The 22500-nt window shown below is 46.3% G+C and overlaps 1 protein-coding gene across 16 annotated transcripts in view; it reads left to right on the top strand.

Annotated features, from left to right (window-relative positions):
• Positions 1–22500, top strand: part of LOC126574634 (AF4/FMR2 family member lilli) — a 159316-nt gene that overhangs the window by 8784 nt on the left and 128032 nt on the right. For 2 of the 16 annotated variants that reach the window (XM_050234939.1, XM_050234928.1), the window contains exons 1-2: positions 1039–1212; positions 4209–4872. The exons of 4 other annotated variants lie outside the window; for them this stretch is intronic. In XM_050234939.1, the coding sequence (XP_050090896.1) occupies positions 4861–4872 (12 nt within the window). In that variant the 5' untranslated portion in view covers positions 1039–1212; positions 4209–4860. 10 more of the 16 variants (XM_050234934.1, XM_050234931.1, XM_050234935.1 and 7 more) reach the window with 10 other exon arrangements.

The raw sequence follows: 22500 nt of genomic DNA, 5'->3' as shown, positions 1-22500 counted from the left end.
TTCAACGAAATGGCAAACAATAAATATTTATTGGGAAATGGTGGATGGGATCCAATGGTAGTGATTTGGTTAAGAAGGTTTTCCAGATGTTGCGGCAGTATACACGCGATAGAAAGATGCAGAATCCGCATCCTCTGGCGAGATTGAATGAGGAGAAAAACATCCCAGCTGTGCCAGGAGCAGATCCTTGGATTTTCCTCAAAATTTTCCCAAAAGCTCCAACATTTTGCCGCTAGCGCCATCTAGGCAGCATATGATGGGGGAAAACTCCATGAAGCTTTTTTCGCCAGCGCTCTCTAGCGAGGGTTCAAAACTGCTCGTAAAAGGTGAGAAATCGAGCAAATGTTCGCGTAACGCAACGTAACGCAACGAAGTGTAACGAAACGCAACGCTAAGCTATGCTGTTCACACGGGAATGTGCAGAGAAATTCTCAAAATATGTGTTTTATTGCGGCTGCTCTGCAAAAGGAACTGTTTTGCAAAGGTTAATTTTGAAAAAAATACAATTTGTAATTTATGAATCTGAACTAGAAGATAGCCAAACAAATATAGTGTTTTCTCAAAAACTTTTCGATAGAAAACACAAGAAAAATACCAACATCTCAATACCAGCACCTTATCGAATGATCAAAAATAGTTTAATCCATACACATGTGCAATAACTACAGTGAATTCAACACATTCTTGCTAAAACAATAACAAAATCGAAATGCAACGCTGAATTGTTTGCGTAGCCTGCTACAGCCGGTTAAAAAAAACGCCACAGTCTGTAGATAATTTCTACAGATTCGAAAAACAAAATGTTAATTTTTAAGCTCCATCGAAAGCTCCGAGAAATAGCTTTCATTTCAAGTGTGACCACTTCCATCTATTTTCGTTTGATACAAAAGGGTTTTGATCGCTGGCGTCAAAAAACGTTCGTAAAACGCTCGTCAAACGCGACCGCACGGCCTGCGCTCTCATGCTAGTCATCTCTCTGCTCTGGGTAACAGTAACTAGCGGGCATCAGCAGCAGCCGGTGTTGTGCGAGTGAGTGAGGCAAGTTCTTCGAGGCAGACCACGCGCGCCCGTCCACTCGCGTGATTGTTTTAAATCATTTTCAAATTTAAATTTCGTGAAGCCGCTGACCTCCCCAAAAAAAGAAAAACACGCACGCGTGCTCTGTGTCGCCGTGATCGTGCCGGTGCCGTTGTGAATGGTGTGGTATGGTGTGTGCGTATACCGGCGGCGCCGAAATTGAATAACAAAATTTTGGGGGTGCTCATCGCTATTGTGTTCTGTGAAGTAGCATGTACCGAGAGAGGAGGGAATGGGATTGTGTAACAACCGGGAACAATAGAGAAAGGACGCGCTCACGCTCGTGGTGGTGTCGTCCTTTCTGCGATGCCCTCGGTTTCACTTTCAATCGTCACAATTGAAATCGTTATCTCTCGCTCTCGCTCCCTGTCACTCCCCTTGGTTGCTCATCTCGAGAGCATCCTTATCTATCTACCACGTTGCCTACCATCCCATTATCGGCGTTTGCTGCTGGCCAGTGGCTGATGCCAGAACAAGCAGCATAACAGAAAGAGCAAGATAAGAAGCGAAGAGGCAACTAGCGCGAGAGCGAGCGAGAAAGCTGCAACGTGTCCTTTTGGATCGAAACCAGTGCCAAAAAGATTCGACGTAGAAGACACCCCGATAGAGAGGCAGAGAGAGAGAGAGTGAGAGTGAGAGAAAGAACTAGAGAGAGAAAGAGATAGTGCGCGAGAGATGCTGGGCCTTTTTGGAAGCAAGCCAAGAACCGCGGTCGGCGCCGCTGCCGTCGCCGCGAGCCAAAATCGCAGATTCTCATGTGGCAATCTGAAAACAGCTGAAAGGAAAGGAAGACTCCGCGGGGGAGAAAAGGGAGAGGGGGCATGCCCCACTCTCCCACCATCAAACCCCTTCAAACACCGCTCGATGGGAGCAGGATGGTCGCTTCTCTCCACTTGATCTGAGCTCGTTCTCGTCTTCGCTCTGGCTCCCCATCATCATCGCCGTCATCATCATCATCATCATCATCTTCAGCAGGAGCAGCAGAGGCAGCAGCCGGTGACGGCCAGTGACGGGGAGCATTGCGCAAGGGCAAAACGGGGACGACGACGACGACGACGACGATGAAAACACATACGCATGAGAACAACGCGGTGCTGCTGGGCTGGCGCGCGAGATGATGCGATGCTCTCGCTGGTGATCGCCATGGCCTGCCAAGAGGAGGGCACACAACGCAAGGTTACAAGAATAGCGTTTGGTGGTGTGTGCGCATGGTGTTTGTCTGTGTATGTGTGTGTTATGTAAATTTTCCGAGGGCCGGTTTTCCCTGCTCTGGCTGGCTGGGAAAACGCTCTCTAGCGAGATCCTTGGAAAATTGAGCGATTTTCATATAAAGAGAGAGAGGGGAAGCGAGATGGAGAGAGTGAGTGAGAGAGAGAGAGAGAGAGAGAGAGAGAAAGAGAGAGAGAGGAGCATCTTCGACACAGCATCCACCAGCACACTACCAAGCGATCTGTTTCCGCCTTCTTGGATGTGCGAGACCTATAACCAGAGAGAAAAACCGGGAGAGAAAGAGAGAGAGAGAGAGAGAGTGCTCTGAGAGAGAGTGTTTGATCCAAGGAGCACAAAAGGATAACAAAATCAGGATTCGTCCTTGCTGGTGCCTCGTTGCCTGGTTGCTGGCGGTGGGTGTTTCAATCGTTGGCAAACCATCCAGTGAGAAATACGTGAATCCGAGACCCGGTGGACCCCGGGACAACCGTGCAAAACATCTGCTGCCTTGGCGATAAGAGCCTGCTGCTGCGAGTGCGAACGAATTGGTTGGTGAGATCGAGAGAACGAAAGAAAGAGAGAGCGAGCGGGCGCGAGAACACGCACTTCTCGCGGAGTTTTTTTGGGCAAATCCACGCATCCATCCCGTCCGCACACAGATACCAGCATAAAAGCGTGTGGTTCTTGCGAGAACGCGAGAACCAAGGGAAGAACTGTCAAAAATTGGCCGCGGCACAGAGCAGAAGCAGCAGCAGCAGCAGCAGCAGAGAACGTCCTAATCGCGAACGGCGGTCGTGGCACCACGCAAACAACGCACTCGACCAAAATCAACCAGCCAGCCCGGAGACCGGAAGCCGTGTCGTGGAAGTGCAAAGAACGTGTTTCCGTGCGAGGTACAAACGGTCGTGTGCCCCGTGGGGTGGACCGTATAGGCATTTGATTGATTGCGCAAACAACGACCAACCAACCAGCCAGCCAGCCAGACACGGGAGCACAGTATTGAGTTGTGTTGTGCTGCTGCTAACCACGCGTTTAATTCGCGGCCGCTATCGAATTGGCCGGCGTGTTGTGCAAGACGAATGGAAACCGTTCGAATTCGTTCAGGGAGGACCGCGCGAAAAAGCACCGAACTCTCGGGGAAAGGGGGCGGATAATCCAGCCAGGACATTTTGACATTTAATCCTTCGCCTGCCAGCGCCTGCCTAGAGTGTGTTGGTGGTGTCGGCTACGTAGGAAGGACGCGTGCTCCTAGGCACGGTGACTGTGTGTGAGTGTGGTGGTGCTGTAGCCAAAGCTTCGAAGCAATCGAAGGAAGCGTTTGCCAAATAATTCTGTGTAAACACCCCCAGCGCAGTGTCCGTGAGAGCGCGCGCGCGTCTCCGGTCTCGTGTTGGTGGTGTGTGCGTTGGATGGATTTATTTTCTCCATCCTGGTCCTTTTTTTTTTTTTGGTGGGCCGTGGGAATTTCCCAGGATGATAAATTTGATGTTAAGCTGTGTGGCGCTGGTGAAACACGTAAACAGCAGCAGCAGCATCACCGCCTCCCACTCCGAAGAGTGTCCCGCTGGTTCGTCATTGCCCGTCGGCGTGTCCCGTTTTTCATGGTTCCAGGGACGCTTCGAGAGGAAAATCTCATAATCTCGTCCGTTGGTAGGGATGCGCTGCGCTGCGTGTTGTGTGTATCCCGATGCTGGGCTGCGAGTGTGTTAGTGTCACAGCATCACAGCAGCAGCAGCAGCAAAGGGTTCCCCTTGCGGTCCAAAACACTCTGAGCAAGCTGTGAGCGAGCGTTCGAACTGTGAGACGCATTTCGAGTTTGAGTTTTCCACCGGAAAGAGGGAAGGCTCGAGCAAAGCACAGGACGGGGATCCGTTTATTGAAAATTGTGTGTGTTTTTTTCTCTTCGTTTTGATTCCCCTCAGTACAGCTGATCAGCATCATTCAGCATAGTATCGCGGGAAAAGTTTAGCCAACATTCGAGCGCCGCACCGGCGAAAGAGAAAAGGTGGTCGGCCAGAGTCGGAGTTGGAATAAGAGTGAAAACCAAAATCCTGTGTGCCATATAGCAGTTCCAAGTGATCGCAGCCCTCCTTCACGTAGTGTGTGCAAAACCCACCCCTCCCGTGCGGTGTTGTAAAGTGTCTGTATTTATGAGGGTGCGTGATAAGTGATTTGTCTTCTAAAATACGCCGCGCCGCGTGCGTGCGTGAGTGCGTGTGTCTGTGTGCTTCCAAGGAGTTTGTCGTTCGTGCTTCCTCGAAGGGTTCACAAAAAGCGCCATCAACTTCCTCTTAAAGCAAGAGCGAGAGAGAGAGTGAGCGGTGGCCAAAGACACACCGCCGTATCACGCACATCCGGTTTCCTGTGATTCCGTGGTCCCGACACCCGCTGTCCGACGGTGTTGTGCCCAGAGTCGGCCTACTGTGTGGTGAGGTGGTGTTCGCAGCCGCAGCCGCAGTCGCAGTCGTCGTCGTCGCCTGCTTCGTCCGTTTTGTATGAACTGAGGGATAGTATATCCCCCAAAAAGCCGTCAAACTGTGGGGCTCCGGACCATACTTTCTCCATCCCCAGGGAATGTACTTTCCGGTAAGTTGGCCAACCAGATTAGTATGCAAAACATACCCTACTATCGTGGGGGGCGGGGTGGGGATGATGTTGTTGTGTGATCATTCCAATACAACAACACTTTCTTCCGGTCCGGACCTACCGCAGACCGGCAGGCACAATGGCCACAATTAGAATGTTTTCAAGGTCTCAATACATTATGTTGCTTGCCCCCTTCCTCTTTCCTTTCACTTTATTGTTCCTCCTCACGCTACGATGCGTTGAAACATGGGCCCTTCTTCACCAAACAATCATCCCTCCCCACATCCCGGGGATGTCTGCCAAACTCATCAAACCGAGACCCGGGGGTGGGGGCTGTGGTTCCGTTGGCCGCAAAGGGCTCGACAACCTCTCCCCCTCAACGGTTCGCGCACGTGGTTATGCTTGAATGCCGCTAGAATGCAGCGCGATCTTACCAACGTCATCCATTTGCCGTTGGATTTACGCGACAAGACCAAACAGCTGAGCAGCACCAGCAACAGTAGCATCATCAGGAATGATGGTGTGCGTTGGCGTTGACAGTACAAGATGTGTTGGTACATCTCGCCGGTCGCCCTGTCGATGGAATGCATATATAGCAGCCACGTTGTTGTGATCGTCGTGGCATCCAACAGCGAGTGACGCACCGTCGCGACGGCGTTCGGTTCCGATCGCCTCCCCAATGCAGTGCCCTCGGAAATCACGTAGATCGCGATCATCCGCTAATCCATTGTCACTCATGGCTCATGACTCATGATCTGCTCCCCAAAAACAGGGACAACAATGCACTCCCGGGCACCTAAACTACGGACCACGCTTCCGCTCAGTGTTCAAATTGAATTGTATTTCAAGCCAAAGATGGTATTGGTTAAAGTGTGCGGGCACCGTGAGCTCTTTTTTATAATTTTATTCCTCTCCTCCTCGTCGTGTGCTTGGCCTGGGGTTCGATCGCCAGGTCGCTTGGTTGGAATGTGTAATTTGTAAATCACTCACGATGCAAAACACCATCGCGCGCCGTTTCTGATGCCGACCAACTCCTCCTCTGCACCCTTTTAGGGGTTTGCATGAAGTCACTTGGAGGGCGCTTTAGAACGATCACATAGAACCAATACCATTACCCATGCGGGCGGCCCCCGGGGAACGATGAGTCGCCCGCTCTCGTCTCCGTTATCGCGGTCCAACGCTGCTGACGGCCCGGGGCGGGTTCTTGTTTAATATTTATTAAGACTCGCACGTCCGTGTACCGTTTTGATTTGTTGAAAGTTGTTGACCACAACACACAAACACATAGGACCATGATGGCCCCTATCAATCGCGGTTCGAGTTCATGTAAATCATTGCTTCATCAATTTGTGGCTTGCTGCGAGGCTTTGACTTTACTAGCGACGCAAGCCATTGGCGGTGTTTTGATAGAACATTGGCGATAGAACAACGGACTGATAAGGGAATTGCCTGGATGGATTCACCAGTTTTTGGTGTCCATGTCGAAGTCGGTGATAAGAAGATGTAGCAAACGATCTAGCGGAGCTCTAGAGCTAAACTCATCTTATACCATCCACGGCCACGTGGGCTGGCTGTTGTACAATGAATGTGCTACATTATTCAAGACTCTCTGCGCTCAGCAACAAAGAATCCTTTCTTGGACCGTGTAAGATTAAGTGTCAGCCTTGTGCCAGGGCATATACACACCTTGTGCTAATTAATTCATGTCTTGCAAGACGGTAATTCCCTATGCATGGTCACGCTCTGGTGACGACACATGCCTGGTGAACAATATGGACCAGTGCTAAGAGCTGAACGCTGTCGAACTGTTGTGTGCGCTGCTCCGTGGCTGAGATTTGATTTAGTCCCCGAGCAGCAGCAGCAGCAGCAGCAGCAGTACCTGCCAATCTGCTGTTGCCGGAAGCTATTGTTGGATTAGAGTTGCTGCTGGAAGAGCGCCTTTAGGTTTTTGCACTCAGGCTCATGCTGGATTTTAATCACATAAATTATTCCCAATCACGCGTGCGTTTGTGTGCCATGGAATGGGTTCAGCTACTTGCCAGGGTCATTGGGGGCATGGGCATCGAAATGTGTGCTACACATCCTGTTGTGCCTTTTTGTGGTGACCGGGGCTTATCGGATCTTCCGGTTCTGCCAGAGAGAGAGAGAGAGAGAGAGAGAGAGAGAGAGAGAGATGCGTTGCTGCTGCTGCTGGAAAATATAATAATTCCCTGACTTATTATTCCATGCTCATCGCATCCGACCATGCCGTGAGTGGTGCGGCATCGGAAGATGATGCCGGAATGGAATTATTTTTTCTTAATTCCCCTCCAAGGTTCCCGTGGCCCCCGGGGTTGGCCACGGGGTCGACAATCGATGCTGGTACATCCACCGCCGCTGTGCCTCTGTTGTCTGCCTACCGTCGTGGTACTAGAGATGACCTTTCGTGCTCGATGGCATTTCAGTGAAGCTGATGATGCTGGAGCGAGCCAACCAGCATCACCATCAGCTACATCGTGACTATCATCGTCATCGACCCGTGGTATAATCTTAGAAGAAGCTCGGGTACAGCGGGTCGCGTTTAACGATTACGAGGCAGACCCTCACACAGCTTCCTGGACAGTTCAACAGAGAGAGCTGGTACTTTGCACATTCGACATGCAATACGCGAAGGGGAGAGGAAGAGAAACGGAGTTCGTGTTTACGGATGCGGTTGGTATTTTGTCGCATAAATCCACGGATAACCTGTCACACTTTGGAGGATCATCTGCGGATCAAATGTGGATTCGTTATTGCCCCGATCAGCTGGTTGTGTACTTGTTTGTTACGTCTAGATTCCAGACATTGATATCCGGGATTTTTTTTTACTCCAAACTACGTCCACCGATTGGGGATTGTGGGACACAAAGTGGGGCCATCAAACAATGCCGTCTCCAGTGAGCGGCTTGACACATAAATCTGCAAAGTGGCCATCTTCCAAAAATGGCCAGTGCCAGTGAAAGCCAGCAGCACCACCAGACCAGACCGAGCGCGCGAGTTAACTCCGCTGCTGCAACCTGAGCCGTGCGGCATCTCTTACCTCCTTCCTTCCCCCATTCCCAATTCCTCGACAATGTGTAGCAATAAGAACAGTCTGTTAGAGACCCTCATCAGGAACGGTCACCCGTGTCTAGTAAATAAAAAAATATAAAAAACAACTTAAGTAGATGTTTTAACTGGCGCCCGAAAGCGAGGACCCACTCCTACAAAACGTCATCAGTGTACAGTATACAGTAAAAGAAAAAAACTGTACTAGTGACTTTTGTGAAGTAAAGTGCATCACTGCAGACCTGTCGACATATCTCCAGAGGAGCGGCTGAGGACCCTTAGTAGGCAACTGAACGGGAAATCTCCAAAGCAGCAACGCGGTGACCGGCACGATTCGATACCTGGACAATGTGGCTACTGTTCCTGTGAGTTTTAAGTTAATTTAGGCAATTTTTTTTAAAGTGAAATTACGTACTACTTATACATCAAGTTAGTTAGTGAAGCGTTAGAAAATAGAAAGTGTTAGAAAGTGATTTAGTGAAGATATCGAAGAATTGAATTTGTTTTGGTAATTTAAAATTCACATTTTTCAATCAGCTTAATCATTTAATAATTATCAAAAAAACATACATTTCAATTTTTTAGAAAAAAATTCCCATTTTAATGCTACAACCTTCAAAACTACAAAAAATGAATCATCAAGAGTTTATTGAAGTTGGAAAGGTGCCGGACTATGTAAAGGAATTGCCCATTTTTGAGGGGCATGCTCCCAGTCTGAGTCGATGGATTTTAGAAGTCGAAAGCGTTTTAAAGCTTTACGAACGCCTACCGAAACCATCGCTCGAATATTCAATTTTGGAAGGCACTATTAGAAGGAAAATAAAAGGTGAGGCAGCAGACGTGCTAAATTCCAATTGCGTCACGGGTGATTGGAACACAATCAAAAGAACTCTTCTCCTTTATTACAAGGACAAAAGAGATCTTAAAACACTTGATTATGAATTAACAATAATCAAGAAAAAGCCGTCTGAGTCACTTAGTTGTTATTTTAGCAGGGTTAACGACTTGCAAACAGCTATCGTGACGCAAATTCACGCCGATCCTAAATATGCCAGTAACTATGTAGTGCACATAAATTATTTCAGAGAAAAGGCTTTGGATAGTTTTATTCGTGGTCTAGATAAACCACTCAACTTTTTATTAAAAAATTACAACCCCAGCTCCATCAGTGATGCTTTTAATTACTGTTTGGAATTTTGTAACATGGATGCGCGATCCGCTCCGTTCCATGACAAGCCTTATCAAAACATCCCTAAGCCGAGGGATTTACAGCAACAACCTCATCAACAAAGATATAAAATAAACATTGGTCAAACAAATCCTAACTATGTACACAACAAGCCAGGGCCATCTCAACATCAACATTTCTCCAACCCGAATGCGTATCAACAAAAATCTTGGAACCAGAAAACAAAACAGCAAACATCTTGGAACCCTCCAGGCAATAACGGCCCGGTTCCTATGGAAGTGGATCCGTCTATGAGATCAAATTTCAATCCACAGCACGGTCCGCAATTCAGTGCAAAACGGCCTCGGCCATCATCGTCACAACAACGATATCCACAGCAATGCCATGCTGTTGACGATAACAATATTTTTCAACCGCTCGACGCATATGCTGACAGTAGTTTTCAACCGCAAAACACATACGTTGACAATAATATGCAACCGCCCAGCGCATATGCTCACACTGGTTTCCAACAACCAAATAAACATTCTCAAGCTAATTTTCAACACCCTGACAACAATCGGTTACAGTATGTGCCATGTTCAAATCCCTTGAACGAAACACATATAAGTGGGCAAGAATATTTTAATGTTCAGCCTAATCAATCCGAAACACATTTTTTAGATTGGAACGCAAATTGGTAAAACCATTCCTCCCCTATATCAATTTGCAAACAACAAAGGGAGAATTTCCATTTGTAATTGATACCGGTTCCAACATAAATATCATTTCAACGAAACTCGCATATAACTACATTTTAGCTAAACCGTATCCAATTTCGCCACATAAAATAGGAAGTGCAAGTGGCAATTTTAATGCCAATACTGCTATAGACATAAAATTTTTTGCACCAAAATGCATACAGTCGTTCCAGTTTATAGTTCACGATTTTCATCCATTTTTTGTGGGCATAATCGGAACAACCATCTTAAACAGTTTAGATGCCGATATTTCATTTCTGAATAATACAATGAAAATTACGACAGATAATGGAACACCATTGATAATCCCTCTAAAAAAATATGAAAAGGGAAACCAAAACAATATCTTAGATTTTCGAACTGATCACCTTGCAGACACTACTAAGGATAGGTTAATAAAGGTTTTAAATGAAAACAAATCTGTTTTTCATGAACCTAACGCACAATTGACGTGTGCAACAAACATAGAATGTAGAATTAATACTACTGATGATATTCCCATACATCAGCGAGTGTATCCATACCCTGCAGCATTCGTAGATGAAGTTAACCTTCAAATAAAGCAGATGCTACAGGATGGAATAATAAGACCATCTAGATCTCCCTGGACGTCACCTGTATGGGTCGTGCCAAAGAAAAACGATGCGTCCGGCAAGCCTAAATTTAGATTAGTTATGGATTATAAAAAACTTAATGAAAAGACAATAAGTGATCGATACCCGATCCCAGAAATCGAATATGTCTTAGAACAATTAAAAGGGCAAACATATTTTTCAACCTTAGATCTCGCATCAGGTTTCCACCAAATAAAGATGCATGAACGAGATATCGAAAAAACCGCTTTCTCAGTGAACAACGGTAAATACGAGTTCACACGAATGCCTTTCGGTTTAAAGAATGCTCCGGCAGTGTTCCAAAGAGCATTAGACGATATACTTAGGAAACATATTGGTAAAATATGTTATATTTACATGGACGATGTAATCGTGTTCGGAAAAACGATTGACGAGCATCTTAACAATCTACATGTGATTCTAAAGACACTCAATTCAGCAAATCTGAAGGTTCAGCTGGATAAGTCAGAATTCATGCATAAGGAAGTAGAATATCTTGGGCATATAGTATCCCACGAAGGAATAAAACCCAACCCCAAGAAGATAGAGAAAATTAAACAATTTCCTATCCCAGTAAGTATAAAAAAATTAAGGTCATTCTTAGGAATGATGAATTACTATAGGAAATTTATTAGGGACTATGCTAAAATAGCGAAACCCTTGACAAACCTTTTAAAGGGAGAAAACATTCCATCTAGCAAAAAAATTTCACTTTCGTCAGATGAGATTAAATGCTTTGAAAAATTAAAATCCATATTATGTTCATCAGATATTTTAATATATCCTGATCATAGTGAACCTTTTATTTTGACGACAGACGCTTCAAATTATGCGATAGGAGCAGTACTATCGCAGGGACAAATTGGAAGCGATCGACCGATACATTTTGCATCCCGCACATTGGATAAAGCGGAAGAATCTTATTCAGTCCCTGAAAAAGAGATGTTAGCCATCATTTGGGCTTTGAAAACATTTCGAAACTATTTATACGGGGCAAAATTTAAAATATTAACTGACCATCAACCACTGACTTTTACTCTCTCAGCTAAAAACACAAATGCGAAATTGAAAAGATGGAAGTCTTATTTGGAAGAGCATGATTACGAAATCATATACAAACCAGGAAAAACTAATGTAGTAGCCGACGCTTTAAGCCGCATAGTTTTGTCTATGACTGCTACTCAACATTCAGCTGAGGATAGCGATTCTTTTTTTATACCATCAACCGAAGCACCTATTAACGCTTTTCGGAACCAAGTCGTCTTGGAGGAGGGAGAGGACGCTGTACTTGTCACTCATCCATTTCCATTGTACAAACGGGTGCATATTAAAATTCAAGACACTAGTCCTCAAAATCTTTTGCATATTTTAAAAACGCATTTTGATCCATCAAAATTAAATGGACTATTCACCAGTGAGTCTTTGATGGGTAAAATTCAAGAAGTATATAAACAAAACTTCAGTCAACAAAATATTTTGAAAATTCGATTCACTCAAAAAATGCTAGAAGATGTTGAATCCTCATCTGATCAAATGGATCTTATAGCCAAAGAGCATAACAGAGCACATAGAGGCGTCGAAGAAAACAAACAACAAATTATAAAAAGGTTCTATTTCCCAAAGTTGGCCTCAAAATTGAAAGGATTTATAAAACATTGCCAGATATGTAACGAATGTAAATACGATAGAAAACCTATCGATTATCCATTGCAAAAAACACCGCTCCCGAAACAACCTTTCGAGATAGCACATATCGACATTATGTTTTTGGAAAACCACTATTTTTTGACTTATGTCGATAAATTTTCGAAGTTTGCACAAGTGAAAGAAATTAATTCACGTGCCACTGTAGATGTCCTTCCGGCTTTATCGGACATTATTTTAAAAAATAAACCACCCGACATATTAGTCATGGATGGAGAAAAAGCTTTTAGCTCGGGAGAAATTATCGATTTTTTCAATCGTTACGGAATTAAACCGTATGTAACGGCCACTGGAAGAAGTGAAATGAATGGAGTTGTTGAAAGGTTCCATTCTACTTTATTGGAACTTTATAGGATTACAAAAACAGAAAATCCAGACAAAGGGGTAATTGACCTAATCAACATATCGGTGCACAAATACAACACATCGATACACTCTTGCACAAGATTCACTCCTTTGGAAATAATTACACCTTCTGCAAATACTACTTCAATTCTTCAGCAAGTCACTTTAAACTTAAAAAAGAAACAAGAGAAGGATATAGGATTTCACAATAAAGATAAAAAACCTGCTACAATATCGAATGACGCCGAAGCGTTTATGAAAACAAAACGTAGGTTAAAACAGGCAAAACCCTATAAGAAGGTAGAAATTAGAGAAATTAATAAGACTACTGTAACTACCAATCATGGAAAGAAGATTCATAAGAACGATTTAAAAGTAAAATAATAATTGAATATATTTTACAGATACCTTCCCATCGTCATAGGCCAAAACATAACGATAACCAGCGTTAACAGAACACCTATCCTTGCTTTTGACAAGGGAGAAGGTAGGATTTGTATAGGAAAAACATATTATTTACACCATTTTGGAATAGGTGACATTCAAAATGCCATTAAAACACTACTCTTAGAATTTGAATCATTTGAAGAAACACAGTTTACCTACTTAATTAAAGAAGAGTTTTATAATGCTAATCAACTACTAAAATCAACCATACCAAGCTACAGAAGTAAACGATGGGACACATTAGGTACCGTATGGAAATTTATTGCCGGTACTCCCGATGCGAATGATTTGAAAATAATAAATTCAACGATGAATGACCTAATTTCTGGAAATAACGGTCAAGTTATAATTAATAAGGATCTTACGAAAAGGGTTAATCAAAATCTCGCAAACGTACGAAATGCTATAGCTTTGTTTAATAGTACGTCTGTTGAATTACATGCACTAAATATACTTCTAAACTTAAAATATGTAACAGAAAAATTAAATATTATCATAGACAGCATCAGCTTAGCTAGGTCGTCGATAACCAACCCGAGAATATTAAGTAAAGAGGAAACGAACATAATACTAAATGATCTTAAGGAAAATAAGATTTTCGTTCACAGTACAGTTGAGGCATTCCAATACACATCAACTAAGGTCGCCGTCAATAAAGACGAATTGATCTTAATCACAAGCGTTCCAAAGTTAAACAATGATGTTTACAGGAAAGTCCAGGTTTATGCAATAAGGAATAATAATAAGAAGATTCATGTCCCCAATCCTTATTACCTTTCCTCTACTTCCCAAAAATGGATCGTGACGACGCTTGATAAATATGTATACGACACAACGGAGATTCAGCCCGACGAGTCATTGTGCATACCGAAGCTCCTGGAGAAACAATCTGCAATATGCGACCATGTGCTAAATCCCGCGAAACTCGAGATTATTTCTCTAAACAATGACCATGTGTTAATCAACACGGACGAATGGTTTCTGCTGAATGGAACTTGTGGCATCGCCCAAAGAAACTTAACTGGATCGTTTCTGATATCGTACAAGAATTGTCAACTTTCGGTCAACAGCACTCCGATTACTAATGAAGAAAAAACCATGCCAGGCACAATGATCCACTTGCCGTTGTATGGCGTACCGATATCAAACAGATACAACATAAGTAACTTAAGCTTGGAGCATTTGCATGATCTACATGCCGATCTAAGAAAGCAAATCAACCACATTAATTTGCAAACCAAAAGTATAACGTGGTCTTGGACCTGGTCACTAAGCAATATGATCGGCACACCAATTATTGTCATCATCGTGTTCGTCGTTGGTGCATTCTGGCTTAGAAGAAGAACCACCATAAACATAAACGCACCGGCACCTACACCTGAAACACAACAGCCCTCGTTCGAGTTACCAACGATCTCGGATGCATTTCGGACGGAGCCTCAACAATAGAGGGGGGCAAGTTAACTCCGCTGCTGCAACCTGAGCCGTGCGGCATCTCTTACCTCCTTCCTTCCCCCATTCCCAATTCCTCGACAATGTGTAGCAATAAGAACAGTCTGTTAGAGACCCTCATCAGGAACGGTCACCCGTGTCTAGTAAATAAAAAAATATAAAAAACAACTTAAGTAGATGTTTTAACTCGCGCACAGAGGATCGTAAAACATTCTTTGCACACACTCCCGGCCTCGTCTCTCTCTCTCTCTCTTGTCCTCTGTGTTGGGGTCTTGTTTGTGCAACTGGTTATAACGTTCGCCGAGGCACTTGACAAACGGCAGGCAATTGCAGGCACGGTTTGAGGTTGTGGCAGACTGTCAATTGAAATTATATTTTCTTCCACGTCCCTTCCCCCAAAAACAAATTCACAAACATTATCCATACGCTAGTGCCACTGGTAGCAACAGCACTGCGTACGTGTACCAAAGCGCACTAAGAGAGGGAGAGAGATAATGTCCCCCCTTCGGTGAGGCACACAAGAGGAAGCATTGTGATCGGGGTGCGCCGGTCATGCTGCGATGCGTGTGCCTGTGCGCACATTCAAAACACGTCCATAACCTTGCCATTCGTTTGCTTCTTGTTTTTTTTTTTGCTTTGACTGACATTGTTCGCATGACCAGTTCCGTTACCGCCAACAGAAGAACAAACCACCGCTTCACCGGGGTGGGCGCTCGACGAATGTTGACGAAGATGCTTGATCCATCATCCCTCTCTCGGCTTCCAGTGCTTGCTCTGTGTCCGTCGTCGCTGCCGTTGTCGATATGACAGCAGCACTGCAGCACCAGCAACCATCAGCGTCCCAGTGCGTTGCTATTGGTTACCGGTTTTGTGCCTTTTGTGGGGTGCTTAATTGGGTCAAGCATCATCGCCACCTGAACCAGCCTGCCGGTGACTCCCGCCCTATGGTTGTGTTTGTATACTAAACCCCACAGCCCTCCCCAGGCAGAGGTTCGTTGACCGATCGGCACTCCGGTGCCGGTGTCACACTTGCCTGGGGCGCCTGAGTCGCGCTGGACCGGGCCGCGTTTCGTTTGACGATTCGTTCCGTTTCGGACGCCAGTCCGCTAGCGGCGAGTTTTCGGTTCATTGGGTACCTCTTTTTAACGACTTCGTTTCTTGCTTTCGATGCGTTCCTTTCGACGGATTTGTAATTGCTATGCTGGTTGTGTGTGCGCGTGTGTTGTGTTAGTGAGAAGGGAAATGAGATGAAATGGTTTAATGATTCGTTTGATATTCCCGTTTATCTGCTTATCCTCATTCTCGTATTCTTCCAGTGTTGCTTTGTGTTTTTTGTGCTTTCGATGCTGTGGTTTCTATTTAAGTTTCTTCGCCCTCCCTCCTTCTCGGAGGCATCCATTTGCTTCTTTTACCCCTTTTCTTCTTTTGTTTTTCAACTTTTACTTTGGCCTTAAAGATGGGGTTTGCATAATAATGCACCTTACCTCACCGTTTGCCGGTGGCGCGTCTCGAAATGTCGCCTGCCTTTCGGTGCTCTATGTCTTTCTGTTCGGTTCCAGGATTTTCGTTTCGTTGGTGACGAAAACTGGTTCCCCACCAAAGGCTTCCCCCTAGTCAAGCTTAACTTGTTTTGTTGTGTTTCAAACGCTATTCGCCGCCGTTCGTATAGGCACAGCTCCCATTTCGGAACCCCCGCGCGTGTAATCTCTGGCTGTCTTTTAACGAAAAGAAATTTCGTAAGCATAAATTTGCATTCTTCGGGCTGCGGGCTCTCTCCTCGCTCATCCTGAGAGGGAAAAGTAAACCAGGCATCAACCAGAACATTAACCTCGTTTCTCTTCGACCGAGCATCCCGTGAGATCTCTTCACTCCGACCAACAGTCACATCAGCGTATTTTCGACAGGCGGAATGTTCCTCCTTATTGGATTGTAATGGTTCTTTCTTTTTTTTTTTTTTGGCGGGAGGAAATGAGCTTCCACCATAGGTTCCACTTCCCTCTCCTCATCGCCAGCATCATCGAGAGCTTTGCTATTATTTCCACTTAACAGAACAGACGCCGACCCACTTGTGATTGAATTGGAACCAATTGAAGCGGGCTGGCGCGGTTGCGCGGATCAATGGTTAGCGGGTGTACGAGCGCAGCGACAGCGGTGGTTGTGCTCATAAAACCAAAGTACCCTTTCGACGGCCTCGCAAGTAACCGCATGCGGCAGCAAGAAGTAGTCTCGCTGCTCGCCGCAATCGACAAAAATCTTTTTAATCTCCAGAAGCAGCACCAAGGGGGAGGCCGCTGGAGTGCGTGAACAAATCGGAAATCGGCCAAGCGTCGGAGTGAGACGAATATTTATTTCTCGATTCCTTCCAGCCCTTGCGCACGCACGCACGCACGCACTCGTGCTCGCGATGGCACGATTTATGTGGCGTTCTGCTTAAGTGAATCCGCCTCGCTTCCGATCCTCCGGTTTGCCGTTGCTTTTTTATTTCTTATCTTCCTATTTTTAGTCTTCACTCTGCCGATGGTAGATTGTAAACAAATCTATGCCACAACACCAAACCAATAGAATCTGCTTCTACGGTGGCCACAAATTAGATTGTTCGCTCGGTTCGAAGGTTTAATCGAACAGAAGAGTTGTTGGGACAGAGGAGCGTAGCAGCGATGGCTATTCGTAGCGAGCAATACTCTTTTTACGGATTAAAATTCAAGATTTCCGTGAGTTTCGTCTCTCAAATTCCCTTATAAAACATTTATCTCGATCAATCCCTCGATCGAGCTCTCGTTCATCGAGCAAATGGATCGCCATCTATTTTTCCCTCATTTTCATTCGCAAACTAGCAAAAAATTTACGACACATCAGAGAGAGTGCTGCTGCTCGGGATGTTTATTACCCTTTTAGCCTCCAAAGGTGGGCCAATGTTTAAAAATTAACATTTCTTTTACCCCTCACCGGAGGTAATCATCACGCTTGTGAAGCGTGTGAAATTGTGTGACGTCTTATTTGCTACCGGTGTAGCGCCGTCGTCGTTTGCTTGTCTTGTCGCCGGTTCTTCTTCGCCCGCAATCTCTTCTGTTATGTGGCACAATCTTGCTGATACGCTTTTCTAGTAGTACCACCGTCAATTCGTCACCGAAGGTAACTACAAGCGGTACAAAATGAGAATGGCTTTTTGCAAGATGTGAATGGAGCAGCGAGTGACGGGGACCAATCAGCGGCCTGTCTCTCGAGGAAGAGAGGCTGGCTGCAGCTGGCAATCAAATGGTCGACCCTGAGAACGAATGGCATCAACATGGCGGCAGCGGTGGGGCGAATGGCACCTCTTGCCAGCAGCGCCAAGACGTTTTAATGAGCATTAGTTGTGTTGTCTATCGATCGTTTATGTCACGACAACGATTCGCTCTTCGCTCGTTGCTGTGGTGTGAGTGCCCAGTTCGCCAGGCCAGTCCACCGGCAAACGAAGACCATCGTTGATCATTGTCATTATTATTATCATCATTAAGAGATGCTTCTCGCTCTGTGTGTGCTCTGTTTCAGCGAGCAGCGATCAGCCGTCCAGAGCGTCGTAATCAGCCGGTTTTGTGCGCTCTGCGGTCACCACGCGCGTTGTTTATTTGATCGGGGCCCGGACCGCGTCCAAGCAACCCCCCTCGAAATTCAAATGGAATCTTGGAGGGAACCAGCACCATCACCAGCTGGTTTTCTCAGGTGCAGAACACAATTTGGTGGTCCCGGGTGAAGGTTATCATCGTCAATCTTCCTTTTCCTTTTCCTCAGTTTTTTTTTCGGGGGGATTTCTCGACGAGCAAAGTGGCGACCGACGGACGACGTAGGAACAGGTTTCTGTGCAGCACTCGATGCCCCTTCGGCAAATAAGCTGCAGATGACCGTTTCCTGACGTTCTCTCTTTCTCGCTCTGGGACGCGGAATAGTTATACGCCGGTCCGGTGCGCATTGGTTATTTGCTTATGGAATCGACATCGATCGGTAATGAACCTCATTAGCATCATGGCGCAGTCATTGTACATTTGCTGCTCGCCCGCTGCTTACGCTGATAAGCCTGGCGAAGACGATGACCCTCCGATTCGTTCGGTCTCAGAGCATCTCATACTTAACAGAAGACAGCAGAGTAGCTTCTCGCCGGAGGATTTTGTTGCGACTCTCCTCCGTTCGCCTGCTGATAACGAACTGATCCACGGCGGCTGACAGACTGAATTTACATACTAACCGCAACCGCAAACTGCTGGAAATAGTTGGGAATAGAAAAATCCCAAAGTTTATGGTTGAATCATAACTTGTCTGTCTGCTGCATAAATTACAATCCGGTGGTGGCCACCATACCATTCAAACGTTTCCTGAAACTATTTCGTTTTGTGTTTTTTCTGTCTCTCTCTCTCTCCCACCCGCAACAAGCTCTACCTAAAACTGCATTTATGCATAAAATGCGTTTCAGAGTTTCGCAGTGGAATAAAAAAAAAATCCCGCGAAATACGCGCTCCACCCATACACGAATGTTCACCGCGCTCGCGGAATGTTGGAGAGATTTCGCTAAACAAATATAAATCTCAATCGACCGAACCGCGTTCGAGATTTGGTGGTGGTTGTTTTTTTTTTTTTGCTTTTTCGATTTCGTATTTTATCCGTTCCGTTTCCGTCTCTATTTACCTTCGCTGCCAAATCAAGCTGATCCTGCCCGTAACATGGGGCTGAACTGAGGGGCTTCTGGGAAACAACATCACGTAGAACGGGAACAAGCCCCTCTCACAGTATCCTGCACGCGCGCACGATGCTCGATGTGTTCGCGCCGCGTTCGAATTTGGTGTGGAATAAATTTATGCTGCTAGCTGCCATTGCCGTCACATCTCTGCATTGGCCTTTCACACACTTCCTTCGCGCCGTTCTGCCATGCCACACCAAACCCAGCAGGGTGACGGTAGCCACGGCCACGAACTTCGATTATAATCGATTTTGCTCACCAAACACCAATCCCAATACATCCCGCACGAGACGTGCACACGATCATCACACGCCATGGCATGGCATGGCACGGCACGGCAGAATGCCAGACACCATCCACCATGATTGGGGTCTCTCTCCGCACACGCACACGCCGACAACCCATCCAACCAAGCCCGTCCATCTTACGGAGCTCCGGAAAGGTGGATTTTGTAGTTTATGTTGCGCGCGTGTGCGCTCGCCGGGCTCCTCTCTGCTGCTGGTACGGGAATGCGAAATATTTTAGAATTCATTTTCACCTCCAGCTCCCCCGTCTACCCATTTTCCGTTGAATGACAACCACCTCCGCCCTCACAAGCTCCTGTTTCTAACTCCGTTGCCAGCGAGCGCTCTCCGTTGCTACTCGGGGGGAAGGCCGGCATAATGTTTTCATGTTTTTGGTAGCCAACCGTCAACGCTGCGCCGCCGGTTGCTTCTCGGTGTGAAGGGCTTTTGTTTAATTCGGTCGCCGGTTGCCACGCGCGGAAAACGCGGAAAAACAGTTCTATATCGTGCGCTTCCGCTTCGGCTTCAAATGGTGTGGTGTTATGTGGGTTGATGGGTCGCCTAGTTCTTTCTGTTGTTTTTTTTTCCCTTTTCCGAGGTTCGTGCGCGTTCCTCCACGAATGTGATGCCGCGGTGCACACGATACTGACCTAGTGGCGGCTCGTCCGTCCGTCCGTCCGTCCGTTCTAGAGTTTTTCCCGGTTTTTCCGTTGGCTTTTTCGGGGGGAAAAGACTTTAAAAATTCAATGAATTTTTTTTTGCGCCTCAAATAGAGGACAAACACATTGACGCGAATCAGCTGTCGCCGATGGGGTGTGACACTTTGCCTTTGATGTGGCCCTTGGCGTTTGGCGTTGGGTGGTTTGATTTTTCCTGCATCGATTTTCCTCTCGCTGACGGTGTCAATAATTTCGGTTTTTCTGAAGAGGGGGCCTTGTCTGGGAAATTCGGAAATTCGCGTGACATTTAAGGTTGTGTTTGAACACGGAACTGTCGTAGCATGCCGTGCGACACGGAAAATGGCTGATTTTTTTTTTGTTGTTTAATTTGACAACCCGGTTTCGTTGATCGTGCATCAAAGCATCATTCTCTGCATCATTCAAGCTTTCGTGTTCAATCAAAAGCGATGAACAAAGGCACACGCACGCGCCTTCTCGGATGACATCAGCGAAGAGGAGGGCCTCGGACTCTCGGAGATATTCAGATCAAACCGTGGCACCGTCGTGGCAGCATTCCAATTCCGTCATCCCTGATCACGCCGTGTGTTCGTCCATCAAACATGGACTTGGGGATAGGAAAGGCGGTGTGGTCAGAGGTCAATACAATAAATATCAATTTGCTGATGATGATGATGATGATTATGATGCGATTGTGGTAGCCATTGGGATGATGGCATTCGAATGCGGCCACTGATGCTGCTGCTGCTGCTGCTACTGCTGCTGCTGTTCGCTTCTGACGTTCCTTGGGTGACATTCGTTTTCCGGCGCTCCCGCCGGGGAGGAAATGGCGACAGTCTGTGTGATATCTGCAGAAAATGCTTCTTCTTTGACTCTTCTGCTCTGTTTTTGCTGACCCAGAGCGACGGCCGGTTTTGTGCTCAATTAGCGGCAAACCAATTTGTTCTCGGTTCTTGGACGAATCTTGGACGATGGACAATGGCCAAACTGGCCCCGTGTGTTCCTGTGTCTGTGAGATGTTGTTGTCATTTTGAGACTACAACTAATAGTGTAGCTTCTTCGCTTCGAATAGTCTGACGTTCTGGCGTTCAGGATTCATGTTTTGCCAGGAGAGGAAGAGGAAGGCGCCACACAAATTGTCTTCCACAACAACAACAACGGCTCATGTTCCTGTCAAATGCGATTCCCTCGTCGGCATATCGGCCTCGGCCGTCTTTGCTGCTCTGTGTGGGTTAACGACAGTCCGTGGTGCACACACGAGTGACCCTGGGACTCATGTTTCGACGCAATTCACGAATGTAACGTGTAACTGGAACCGAACAAACCCTTTCGACGACGATCCCTGTTCCCCGTTGTTCTGTTTTTAAGTGGTTGTGTGTTGTCGGGAAATTGACACCGACACCCCATTGCATTATCACCAGCTACCCTGCCCCGCGTTGGAAGCAAATAAACTGATATATTCATAGAGGGAAGAGGAGGAAAATGGCGACGGTGGTGGTGGTGGTCCCGATGCAACGGTATAACGGTTTGATCGTTTCCGGTCGTCGTGGTCTTTCCCGCCCCCGTTTTTGGTCATCCCATTGGTTTGAACGTGGTTTGCTTTTAAATTCCCCATCACCCGTCATCATCAGCATCATCATTGTCACCCCAGCAGCAGCAGCAGCACCTTTACTTGGGTGAAACCTCTCGTTTCACACTATGCGTAATATCATCTGATTGTAATTTGAGCGCTTCAGAGTTGGTTGCATAGAGAGCGAGAGAGCGAGAGAGCGAGAGATTTGAAGCGGATACCCCGCTGCATACCGGCACATAATCTAGCTTCTCTTTTCGGTTTCACTGTCCCAGACCACCTTCTTTGTATGATGCATTGTTTTCCCTAAAGTTTGGGCTGGATTCCCTCTCCCCCCCGAGGGGGAAGCTTTCGCACCATTGCACCCATGGTCTGTGCAGTCTCGCCAGCTTTCATCGGTTCATGGGGTTGCGCTACTTTACATTCCCGGGGACCACGGTGGAGTGAGTGGACGTCGAGAGTTGCTAACAGTTGGCGTGTGCCAATAGATGGAAAGCGTTTAGAATTAGACGCGCGACAGACGGGACAATGGAAGTTCGCACCACCGGAAGTGCGTGTGCTTGTGGAGCATAACGACCCGGAAAACGATTCGGGAAATGAGGTTTCGGGATCCCACCATCATTGACATCGTTTTGAATGTTTGAATGCTATGGAAAAATGACAAAGAAAAGAGAGGCGTAAAAATGATACCGAATGTTGCTTCCAGATCTTCTCCCTGTTCCTTTAGTTCTCAGGCCCGTGGAGGGTCCGTTTCAACAGAACCTTTGATTTGAATAGCTTTTCAGTTCCCTTTATTCCGATGCACACAAAGGGTCGGTCGCTTCTGGTG

This window comes from Anopheles aquasalis, chromosome 3, assembly GCF_943734665.1.
Source record: "Anopheles aquasalis chromosome 3, idAnoAquaMG_Q_19, whole genome shotgun sequence".
Taxonomy (NCBI): domain Eukaryota; kingdom Metazoa; phylum Arthropoda; class Insecta; order Diptera; family Culicidae; genus Anopheles; species Anopheles aquasalis.
Note: the sequence above shows the minus strand (reverse complement) of the source record. Positions and strands in the feature narration are given on the sequence as shown.